Source organism: Leucoraja erinacea, chromosome 12 (genome assembly GCF_028641065.1).
Source record: "Leucoraja erinacea ecotype New England chromosome 12, Leri_hhj_1, whole genome shotgun sequence".
NCBI lineage: Eukaryota > Metazoa > Chordata > Chondrichthyes > Rajiformes > Rajidae > Leucoraja > Leucoraja erinaceus.
Genome location: NC_073388.1, coordinates 42,172 through 54,409, shown reverse-complemented (window position 1 = coordinate 54,409; position 12,238 = coordinate 42,172). Strand labels below are relative to the sequence as shown.

Below are 12,238 nucleotides of genomic sequence, written 5' to 3'. Positions count from 1 at the left end.
ATTATTATTTATTCAAATCATGTGCTATGTCGCTCTTCCAGGGAGATGCTAAATGCATTTCGTTGTCTCTGTACTGTACACTGACAATGACAATTAAAATTGAATCTGAATCTGAATCTGTATGATCACTACCCACATCACACGTGTCACTATGATCACTACCCACATCACACGTGTCACTGTGTGATCACTACCCACATCTAGCTGACGATATCATTTGAAATGTTCAGTTTGTTTGTCACATTGGCACTAGCGCATCAAGTTAACAGTTAGTATCAAAGCGATTTAGAATTTCTTTCTCACCTATATTTGACTTATTAACAACATTTGAATCAAAACGTTAGATCAATTTTGAAGCATATTTTAATGACGTGTCCTTTTCCCACCAAAGCTCTCCATGTTCTTCTCACACATCAGATGCTGCTTGACCCAAGTAGTTTGTATTTTGCTCCAGATACCAGCATCTCTAGTCTTGTGTTTCCACTATCACGCTGACATTCTGGCCCCAGTCACAGTATAATGTAGTTCCCAATAGTCTTCTTTACTCAGAATTGTCAGAAAGAGCAACATGTACTGCCAATCTATAGCTAGCTATTTGTAACTGCCCTGGAGTTGGTTCAATTCCTTCGTCTCGTTAGTCGACAAGACTATAGATGCAATATTGATAGAGCAATGGCAATATGCTCCCAAATCAGGATGGTGCAATATGAGGAGGGATTTGTAGGTGGTGCCATTTTTTATGTGCCTGTTGTCCTTATGTGACATATGACTCTAGCCAGTTCATTCTTTTTCATAGATTGATTTTTAACCAAGTCTCCTTGATGTCACACTGGACATAGGCTGCCTTTTAACATGGTCTTGTTTGGACCTAGACTACGAGGTCTCAGGGTTAACGACCTTGCATCAGAACCGTTGTTACAGGTCAGACTTGAAGGGTCAACTCTGTTTTTCTCATCACAGAAGCTGAGTATTCCCAACATTTGTTGTATCTGTTTCAAATTTCCAGCAGCTGCAGGTTTTTGTTAAACTTCTAGAGGTATTGGCATTCAGAAGCATGCCAGAAGCAATACTCTTCTAGAGGTATTGGCATGATCACTTGATATCGCCGTTAACAACATCTTCCAGTACATTGAGAATAGGCTGAGGGTGTAGTATTTAGACTAATTGGATCCTGGCTTTTTGTTTGTTGACATGACAGAGGTGGGAAGTTTTCCACGGGCAGTTGTAACTAAAGTCAGCTTTGTAACCATGCTGAAGCTGCTTTGTTATCCGTATCCATTTAAGGAGGGTGAGGGGTGATCTGATAGAAATATAGAAAATGATGAAAGGTACAGATAGAGTTGATAGTTAGAATCTTTCTCCCTGGTAGGCATATCAAAAGCAAGAGGGCATAGGTTTAAGGTAAGAGAGAGGACATTTTAAAGCGAGGAGAATAAAACATACAGATCAGTTGCTAACTGCAGCACGTTACCCAGAGGTGGGTTTCGTGACGAAGAAGCTGTGTGGTGTAGGGTTGCACTTTGTACAAGGACTGGAGAAATCATCAAATGTTCATGTTAAGTAAAACTAACCTTCTGGGCAGCTGACAAACAAGCGTTTCAAACTTTGGTATGTTCCGATTTTGATGGTTCCGTAGGATGCTTGCCGCAACAGAGCTGGGCTAATGCTGTATCAGGAGATAAAGATATTATAACAAACTAACCTGCATTTGAGAAATATTCATGATGCTATTGTCCCATATTGGCTCAGCACCAGCCCATCTTAACCCTCTCAGTGCCAGCCTCCATCAAAACAGCTCAAAGTGATGCAACAATGTCCACAAGTAAGAGTTTTATGGCTCCGTTTTCGGTTCATATGACAATTAAACACTCTTGACTAGGAGGACGTTAAGGAGGAAGAGGGCGTCAGTGGTTATGGGGATAAGGCAGGAGAATGGGTTTAACAGGGAAAGTTAGACCAGCCATGATTAAAAGGTGGAGTAGACTTGATGGTCCGAATGGCCTAATTCTGCTCCTATCACTTATGAACTTAACAATCCAAACTTGCAGCCTATTCCTTCATTCTAGTCGCGTATCTAAAAGCAAAATGCTGGATGTTGGAGGTCTGAAATGAAGACGGAAAATGGAAATATTCCAAAGAAAGATGTGACTCTGCCTATCTCTCCGTAGATGCAGTTTAATGAGCATTTCCAACTTTTCTGCTATTAAATAGCCAAACAAGTGTGCTCCCAGAAATAGCATTTTGTCCATTTGCTATCAATATTGGTTTTCTATGTATCACTTCATACATGATACATTCTTCCATTAAAGCACTAGTAGACATAGCAGACTGAAGGGTCTCGACCCCAAACCTCACCCGTTCCTTCTCTCCAGAGATGCTGTCTGTCCCGCTGAGTCACTCCAGCACTTTGTGTCTACCGTCGATTTAAACCAGCATCTGCAGTTCTTCTCTAGACATAGCAGCCTGTTTTCTAAAACCGTGTTGCTACTCCAACATGACTCGGCAATGGGATATAGACAGACTGAGTGGCTGGGTGAAAACCTGCCAAATGGAGCTTAATACTGGGAAGTGAAAGATCATGCCATTCGATAAGAGGAATCAAAAGAAATTATTCTGCAAATGGACAGAGGCTGCAAAGAGTGAAATTCAGAGGGATTAAGGTGTTCGAACACCTGAATCACAAAATGTTATTAGGCAGATCTAAAAAGGCAAATGGGAAAAACACCGGTGGCTGTTGTGAAGAGGTTGAAGTTTAAGAATGGGAACATTTTGTTTCTGTTGTACAGGGTTAGTAAAGTCTCATCTCAAAGTAGTTCAAAGTTCAAAGTAAACTTTATTGTCAATTCAATTATGCAACAGTAGTTACACAGAGGATTGAAATTACGTTTCCCCATACTCCAAATGTGCAAGTAATATTTAAAACACAGACAACATACCAATAAAAATAGACAATAGACATTACATTATTTAAAATATTAAAATATTCACAGTGTGCCAAAATGTAGCAAAAACTTTGAGGTATTTTAAAAAGGGTGCAACAATGAAAGGTGCAATATAGAAAAAGTGCAAATTTCGTACTGGAGACATTGAGCCAAAGTTATTTTCACAGTTTGTTTGTCTTTGTTTGGGTACTGTTCATGGAATTTTCTTAAGTGTGTTGAGTAGTCTGATGGCCTGAGGGAAAAAGCTGTTTTTGAATCTGGTGGTTTTGCTCCGCATGCTGCGGTAGCGCTTACCGGAAGGTAGGAGGGTGAACAGTTTGTGTGCTGGGTGGGTGGTGTCTTTGATGATATTGCTTGCTCTCTTGCGACAGCGAGATGGGTATAGGTCCTGGATTGCTGGTTGGGGTGATCTGGTGATCTTCTCCGCTGTCCTCACCACTCTCTGTAGGGCCTTCTGGTCAGCAGCAGAGCAACTGCCATACCAGACTGAGAGACTGCTGGTAAGAATGCTCTCAATGGCACCCCTGTAAAAAGTCGTGAGGGCAGAAGGGGGGAGGTCAGCTCTCCTCATCCGTCGAAGGAAGTGGAGGCGTTGCTGTGCCTTCTTGACAAGGGAGATGGTGTTGGTGGACCCTGTCTGATCATCTGTGATGTGCACTCCCAGGAACTTGGTGCTTTTCACAGACTCCACTGCACTGCCATTGATGGTAAGTGGGGTGTGTGTTGTGTGTTTCTTCCTGAAGTCCACAGTTATTTCTTTTGTTTTATTGACATTGAGTTGAAGGTTGTTGATATCACACCAGTTGATGAGTTGTTGAACCTCCTCTCTGTAGGCTGAATCGTCATCGTGGCTGATGAGGCCCACCACTGTAGTGTCGTCTGCGAACTTGATGATGTGGTTCGAATTGTGTTTGGCACTACAGTCACGAGTCATCAGCGTGAACAACAGAGGGCTCAGCACACATCCCTGTGGAACCCCGGTGTTCATGATGGTGGTCTCTGATGAGTTTTTGCCAACTCTTACTGTCTGTGGTCTGTCAGTGAGGAAGTCCAGTAACCAGGTGCATAGTGGGGTGCTGATGCCTATTTCGCCGAGTTTATTCACCAGATGTTGGGGGATGACTGTATTGAAGGCGGACCTGAAGTCGATAAACAGCATCCGCACGTAACTGTTTTTGGTTTCCAGATGAGCCAGGCTTAGGTGGAGTGCTGTTGCTATGGCATCATCAGTGGAACGGTTGGGACGGTAACCAAACTGGTATGGGTCAAGTGTAGAGGGGAGACTGGATGTTATATGGGCCTTGACCAACCTTTCAAAGCACTTCATCATGATGGACGTGAGTGCTATGGGCCGGTAGTCGTTCAGTGTTGAGGCTGGGGATTTCTTGGGTAGCAGTATGATGGTGGTGGCTTTGAAGCATGCTGGTATGATGGCTTGGCTCAGAGAGGTGTTGTAAATGATCTGCAATACTGTGCACAGTTTTGATCCTCTCGTCTAAGAAAAGGTAGACTAATATTGGAGATAGTCGAAAGGAGATTCACCAGGCTAATTCCTGGGTGACAGTGTTGTTCTATCAAGCAAGGCCGGACAGTTTGGGTATGTAATTCTTGGAGCTCAGAAGAACGAGGGATGACCTTATTCAAACTAGTAAGATCCTAAGGGGGCTTGACATGCTAGTTATTGAGGTGTTTTCACAAGTGGGAAAGTCATGAACTAGGGGACAGATGATAAAAAAAGGCAGTCATTTAAAACTAAGATGTGCAGAAATTTCTTCACTCAGCTGATGGGGGATATCTGGATTTCTCTGACCCTGAGGCTGGTGGTCGCCAGATCATTCGATATATTTAAGGCAGCCAGATAAATATTTGAAAGATCTGGGAACGGAAGGATATGGAGAACTGACAGAGAAGAATTAGGATCAGCAAGGATCATCCATTCTCAAATTGAATAGCGGGGCAGGATTGAGAGGCCACTTGGATGACTCCAGCACAGACTGTGTTCTTGTGTAATGCTGCATAAATACAGGGACACATCAAGGATGTGCATTTTATTTAACAGCATTCTGTAATTTTAACAGCGTTCAGAAATGGCTATCACACAACTTGCCAAGCCTTACCCAAATAACATTTACATATAAACCAAATCTTCTGTTAAGACCTCTACATTTTTAGAAACATAGGTGCAGAAGTAGACCATTCAGCCCTTCGAGCCAGCACCGCCATTCAATATTTGATCAAGACTGATCATCTAAAATCAGTACCCCGTTCCAGCTTTTCCCCCATATCCCTCGATTCCTTTAGCCCCAAGAGCTAAATCTAACTCTCCCTTGAAAACATCCAGTGAATTGGCCTCCACTGCCTTCTGCGGCAGAGAATTCCACAGATTCACAACTCTCTGGGTGAAAAAGTTTTTCCCTCATCTCTGTTCTAAATGGCCTACCCCTTATTCTTACACTGTGATCCCCTGGTTATGGACTCCCCCAACATCGGGAACATTTCTCCTGTTTCTAGCCTGTCCAATTCTTTCAGAATTTGATATGTTTCTATAAGATCCCCTCTCATCTTTCTAAATTTCAGTGAAAACAAGCCCAGTCGACCTATTGTTTCAGCAAAAATCAGTCCCGCTATCCTGGGAATTAACCTGGTGAACCTACGCTGTGCTCCCTCAATAGTAATAACGTCCTTCCTCAAATTAGGAGACCAAAAATGCACATAATACTCCAGGTGCAGTCTCACCAGGGCCCTGTACAACTGCAGTAAACTGCTCCTAAACTCAAATCATCTCGCAATGAAGGTCAACATGCCATTAACTTTCTTCACTAACTGCTGTACCTGCATGCTTATTTTCATTGTTGATGTACAAGCAGGTCTCGTTGCACCTCCCCTTTTCTTAATCTGACACTATTCAGATAATAGACATAAAAAGCTGGAGTAACTCAGTGGGAAGGGCAGCATCTCTGGAGAGAAGGATAATCTGCCTTCCTGTTCTTGCCACCAAAGTGGGTAACTGCACATGTATCCAAATTATACTGCATCTGCCATGCTTCTGCCCACTCACTCAACCTAGCCAAGTCACCCTACAGCCTCATAGCATCCTTATCGCAGCTCACACTGCCAACCAGCTTTGTGTCATCCGTAAACTTGGAAATGTTACATTTAATTCTCTCGTTTAAATCGCTAATATATATTGTAAACAAATGGGGTCACAGCACCGGGGCCTTGCAGCACCTCACTAGCCACTGCCTGCCATTCTGAAAAAGTCCTGTTAATCCCTACTCTTTGCTTCCCATCTGCCAACCAGTTCTCTATGTTTAAGAAGGAACTGCAGATGCTGGCAAATCGAAGGTAGACAAAACTGCTAGAGAAACTCAGCGGGTGCAGCAACATCTATGTAGCGAAGGAAATAGGTAATGTTTCGGGCCGAAACCCTTCTTCAGAAGAAGGGTTTCGGCCCGAAACGTTACACATTTCCTTTGCTCTATAGATGCTGCTGCATCCGCTGAATTTCTCCAACACTTTTGTCTACCAATAAGTTCTATATCCATGTCAATACACTACCCACAATACCATGTGCTCTAATTTTACACACTAATCTCTTGTGTGGGACCTTGTCAAAGGCTTTTTGAAAGTCCAAATACACCACATCCACTGGCTTTGAAATACAGAGAAGGATTTCAGACTGTGATTTGCAGTGAAGAAACCTTCAAAATGAACCATTGAGAGTTAGTTCTACCATTCAGAGATAAGATCTTGATCTTACTTGATGTAGTCATACATGATTAACTGTACACATTTAACTCTGTGCACCTTCAACTTAAGAGTCAAATGTCAAGCTTCTAGTGGGGGGTAAAGAACAGCAAAGATAGTCAGCAGCTCCAAAAACATCACTGGAAGGAGGGGGAGATGGGAGGTAAAAGGAGTTAGGAATCTGAATGTTTAGCAGTTAAGTGTGAATCACTTACTCCAGAGATGTGGGGTTGACAAAAGAGAAGTGTTTGAGAGGAAGGCTATTAGTCACGGTTGTGGAATACACAACTGAGGGAATAATAGAGGCACATTCAAGTGTTCAAAGAAGACCTTTAGTTTACACTTACCCAGAATACAGAGCCCTCAATCCTTCCTCTTTACATATTCGAAGTAGAGCATGCAGCATTCCTCGGTATTTAATCTCCTTATAGCGCAAATCAAGTGTTTGGCCCTGGACCTGCAGTCGGGTTTTTGTCAGGTCTATTGGAAAAGTGCCTAACAGAATGGAAGAAATAGCTTTTTACTTCTTCAATATTGACAAGGAAACTCAAATTGTAGTTCCACAAATTATAATAATCCACTGTCACATTACATGCTGAAGAATGTCAGCCGGTAATTTTAGTCTTTACATTTTAGGAGCCAATTGATAAGTGAACGCATAAAATGATTCGCAAGGCAAATAAATATTCATAGGGTCATGTAATAGGGGCAGAATGAGGCCATTCAATCATGGCTGATTTATCTCTCCCTCCTAACACTATTCTCTTGCTTTCTCACCATAACACCTGACACCCGTACCTAATCAAGAATCTATCTATCTATCTCTGCTTTAAAAAATATCCATTGACTTGGCCTCCACAGCCTTCAGTTGCAAAGAATTCCACAGATTCACCACCCTCAAATCACAAGAGATATCAATGAGACGGGTTTGTTGTCATTTAAGTAATTTCTGCAAAACCTTAGCACGGTAACACAGTAAGGTCAACTTTGAGGGTATAGGAGAAAGTCTCTCAAGTTGAATGGAGCAGATTGTTCGAGGGGAAAGGAACATTAGGACTGAGATGAGAAAATCATTTTTTACACAGAGAGTGGTGAATCTGTGGAATTCTCTGCCATAGAAGGTAGTTGAGGCCAGTTCATTGGCTATATTTAAGAGGGAGTTAGATGTGGTCCTTGTGGCTAAAGGGATCAGGGGGTATGGAGAGAAGGCAGCGATGGGATACTGAGTTGGATGATCAGCCATGATCATATTGAATGGCGGTGCAGGCTCGAAGGGCCGAATGGCCTACTCCTGCACCTATTTTCTATGTTTCTATGTTTCCATTAGCCAAGTGGGATGTTTTTAAAAGTGTGCTGACAAGAGCTCAGAAAATGCACGTCCCTGTTAGAGTGAAGGGCAAAGCAGGCAAACATAAGGAAGCTTGGCTGACGAAGGAAATTGAGGCATTGGTCAAGAATAAGGACTCATGGGACAGGTATATGCATCTGGGATTAAGTGTATCTCTGGAGGAGTTTTGGGAACAAAGGAGCAAAAAGGAAATCAGAAAAGCAAAAAGGGGTCAGGGATAGATAGATCATCTCTGACCCCTCTCACACTGGCCACAAACTCTTTGAATCACTTCCCTCTGGAAGGCGATTCCGGACTGTCAAAGCTGCCACAGCCAGATATAAAAACAGCTTTTGAGTAGTAGCTCTACTCAATAACCAAAACCTGTAGCCTACTTTTGCTCTGGTACTTTGTAATTGTAATTGTAATTGTAAATCTTTATTGTCATTTCCTGAGTATTCGCATACTCAGAGGAAACAAAAAAACGTTTCTCAACCAGTGTCCGTTCAGTTTTCGTTACAAAATAAATAGCAATTAAAATTAAAATACAGTCATGAACAATTTAACCCTCTAATCACATTCAATAACATTCAACAGCCGTTCCGACCGGCAGCGGCACAACAGTGGCTCTGCTGCAGTGTGGGGGGTTTGTGCGCGATACTTGGCAGGGGGGAAAGTTCATTTAACAGTCTTATAGCCTGTGGGAAGAAGCTGAGGAGCATCCTGCTGGTTTTGCAGCTGATGCTCCTGTACCTCTTCCCAGATGGGAGGATGGTGAAAAAGTCATGTGATGGGTGGTAAGGGTCTTTGATGATGGAGATGGCTCTGTTGATGCATCTCTTCTTGTATATGTCCAGCAGGAAGGGGAGTGGAGCACCAATAATCCTGCTTGCGGTCTTCACTATCCTGTCCAGTTGGTGCCGTTCGTACGCCTTGCAGCTCCCGAACCAGGAAGTGATGCCGTATGTCAGTGTGCTCTCGACAGTCCCCCTGTAAAAAGTCCGTAGATGTGTGGTGGGGAGGCCTGCTTTCCGTAGTCTTCGGAGGGGGTGAAGTCGCTGCTGGGCTCTCTTGACCAGAGCTGTGGTGTTGGCCGTGGACGTCAGGTCATCAGACAGGTGTAGTCCCAAGAACTTCATGCTGCTGACCCTTTCCACATCAGCTCCGTCGATGTGCAGAGATGCATGGTGATGTTTCCCCGCCCCGCCCTCCTGAAGTCAACCACCATCTCCTTAGTTTTTCCCACGTTAAGAATGAGGTTGTGGGATTTGCACCAACCTGTGAGCAGCTCCACCTCCATCCTGTACGCCGATTCATCGTTGTCACTGATGAGACCCACTACTGTTGTGTCATCAGCGAACTTGCTGATGAAGTTGTTATTGAGTCTGGCAGTACAGTCGTGTGTCAGCAGACTAAACAGAAGGGGGCTTAGGACACAGCCTTGGGGTGAGCCAGTGCTCACGGCTATGGTTTTTGATGTCCTACTGCCCACCCTGACTGTCTGCTGCCGCTGCGACAGGAAGTTCAGGACCCAGCTACATGTGCCAGCATCAACCCCCAACAGCTCCAACTTCTCCACCAGCTGCTGCGGGATGATTGTGTTGAAAGCGGAGCTGAAGTCTATGAAGAGGATCCTGGCATAGGTCTTTTGCCGATCGAGATGTGACAACACGAGGTTCAGTGTTGTTGAGACTGCGTCCTCTGTGGATCGGTTGGCTTTGTAGGCGAACTGCAGTGGGTCTAGGTCGGCAGGTAGACTGTTTTTGATGTGCTGCATAACTAGTCGCTCAAAGCACTTCATTACAATGGGTGTAAGGGCCACTGGTCGAAAGTCGTTATGGCAGGCTGGGTTTGGTTTCTTCGGTACAGGGACGATGATGGCACTCTTAAGACAATTCGGCACTACTGCCTGGCTGAGTGAGATGTTAAAAATGTCTGTGAAGACATCCTTCAGTTGCTCGGCACAGTCTCTTAGAACGCATCCAGGAATGTTGTCCGGCCCTGCAGCTTTGCATGGATTGACGCTGGCGAAGGCCTTTTTAACTCTGGCTGCGGACAGCCTGAGCGACTGGTCACTGGGAGATGGCAGTGGTGCACGTGTCTGGGTGCTGTTTTTAACCTCAAACCGTGCGTAGAACTCGTTCAGTTCATCTGGTAGGGAGGGGTTGCTTTGGCATATCCGCATCGGGGGGGGCTTGTAGTCAGTGATGGTCTGAAATCCCTGCCACAAGCGGCGTGTGTCTTTGTCATTTGCGAAGTGGCTATTCAGTTTTTGTCCGTACAGCCTCTTCGCTTCCCTGATCCCCCGGGATAGGTTGCCCCTTGCCAGTTTGTATGCTTCGTTGTCCCCAGATTTGAATGCCGCATTCCGGATTCTCAGTAGGGAACACACTTCCCCAGTTAGCCAAGGTTTCTGATTGGCACGCCTCCTGATGGTTTTTACCACCGTTACATCCTCAATACATTTGTTGATGTATGCGATGACGGATTCAGTATATTCTTGGAGGTTGATGCCACTGTCGTCTGTTGCTGCCTCTCTGAAGATGGCCCACTGTGTGGTTTCAAAACAGTCCTGTAGTGCTGCCGTTGCTCCCTGTGGCCATGTTCTGACATCTTTGACCGTTGGCCTGTCCTGTTTCACCCTGGGTCTACATGCAGGTGTGAGCATGACCGCTAAGTGGTCAGAGTTGCCGATATGGGGGAGGGGGGCTGCTTTATATGCATCTTTGAGGTTGGTGTACACCAGGTCTAGTTTGTTCTTCCCCCTGGTTGCAATGTTCACGTGCTGGTAGAATTTAGGCAGAACAGATTTAAGGCTTGCCTGGTTGAAGTCCCCCGCTGCCATGAAGAAAGCATCTGGATGTTCCCTCTGCTGCTCACTGATGTTGTTATGGAGCACTGTCATAGCCTCCTTCACGTCCGCGCTCGGTGGTACATAGACAGCGGTTATGAAGACAGCTGTTAGTTCTCTGGGTAGGTAGAAGGGTCGGCATTTCACAGTCATTAGCTCCACGTGGGGTGAGCAGTAGGTGGAAATCACTACAGCATCCCGGCACCATGATCTGTTTACATACACAGCCAGCCCCCCTCCCCTTGCCTTACCAGCTAGCGAGGCTACTCTATCAGCTCTGTGTAGCATAAGTCCCTCCAACTGGATCGCAGCATCTGTGATGTTCTGATTCAGCCAGGTCTCCGTTAGGATGTAAACACAGCAGTTCTTCACGCTTCGTTGGGAGGCTCTCCACGCTCTGAGGTAGTCCATCTTGTTGTCAAGGGAGCGGACATTTGCCAGCATGACTGTAGGCACTGCCGGTTTGTAGTACTTTATTTAATTCACATGTTTAATCGATAATGTTTTATTATTAATGTTTAATGTCTCATTCTTAACTGTCACTGTATGTCATGTTGTCACTTGCGTGCGGAGCACCAAGGCAAATTCCTTGTATGTGAATACTTGGCCAATAAACTTATTCATTAATTCATGTGGCAGCTAGCATTAAGGACAATCCCAAGAGATTTTATAAATACATAAGGGGGGAAAGGGTAACGCTCAGGAATCAAAGTGGTCACCTCTGTATAGAGCCACGGGAGATGCGCAAGGTCCTCAATGAGTATTTCTCCTCTGTATTTACCAAGAAGGACAGGTGGAAGGAGGAACATGGGGCAGTGAATGGAAGTGTCTTGAGAGCAGTCAGTGTTATGATTGAAGAGGTGCTGAAGGTACTATCGTGTATGAATGTAGACAAATCTCCACGGACTGATTAGATATGTCCTAGGACATTGTTGGAAACATGGCTTTGGATGAACAGTAAAAGGGGGGGGGGGGTTTAATTAGGAGTGGAAGTTTAGGGCTCGCCGGCGGTGACAAGGAACTTGTAAACAACACAGACACAGCGGGAGGTCCCGGGGCCGCCAATGGAGGGCGGAGCGAGGCCGGGCCGGACCGGGCTGTCCTGACCTTGTCCCCGGGGAGGGAGGGATGTAACGGTGCGCGGGCCCGTGAGGGTGAGGGTGAGGGTGATGCCGCGGGCGGGGCGGGGGCCCGTGAGGGTGAGGGCGGGGCGGGGGCAAGTTACCGAACTCGGCGGTGATGGACGCCAGGCCATGTAACATGCCGCGGGTGGGTGCGGAGTGCGGGGCGCGGGCCCGTGAGGGTGAGGGTGAGGGCGAGGGCGAGGCCGCGGGGCGCGGGCCCGTGAGGGTGAGGGTGAGGGCGAGGGCG

General features: G+C 45.5%; 1 protein-coding gene across 13 annotated transcripts in view; it reads right to left on the bottom strand.

Annotated features, from left to right (window-relative positions):
- Positions 1 to 12,238, bottom strand: part of slc25a14 (solute carrier family 25 member 14) — a 57,281-nt gene that overhangs the window by 44,759 nt on the left and 284 nt on the right. For 10 of the 13 annotated variants that reach the window (XR_008724298.1, XR_008724300.1, XR_008724301.1 and 7 more), the window contains exons 2-3: positions 7,037 to 7,184; positions 1,572 to 1,666 (exon numbers count right to left, since the gene is read on the bottom strand). Coding sequence is in view for 9 of the 13 variants with exons in the window: in XM_055643413.1 (XP_055499388.1) it covers positions 1,572 to 1,666; positions 7,037 to 7,184 (243 nt within the window). In the remaining 4 variants the exon portion in view is untranslated. The other 3 variants (XM_055643417.1, XM_055643408.1, XM_055643409.1) reach the window with 3 other exon arrangements.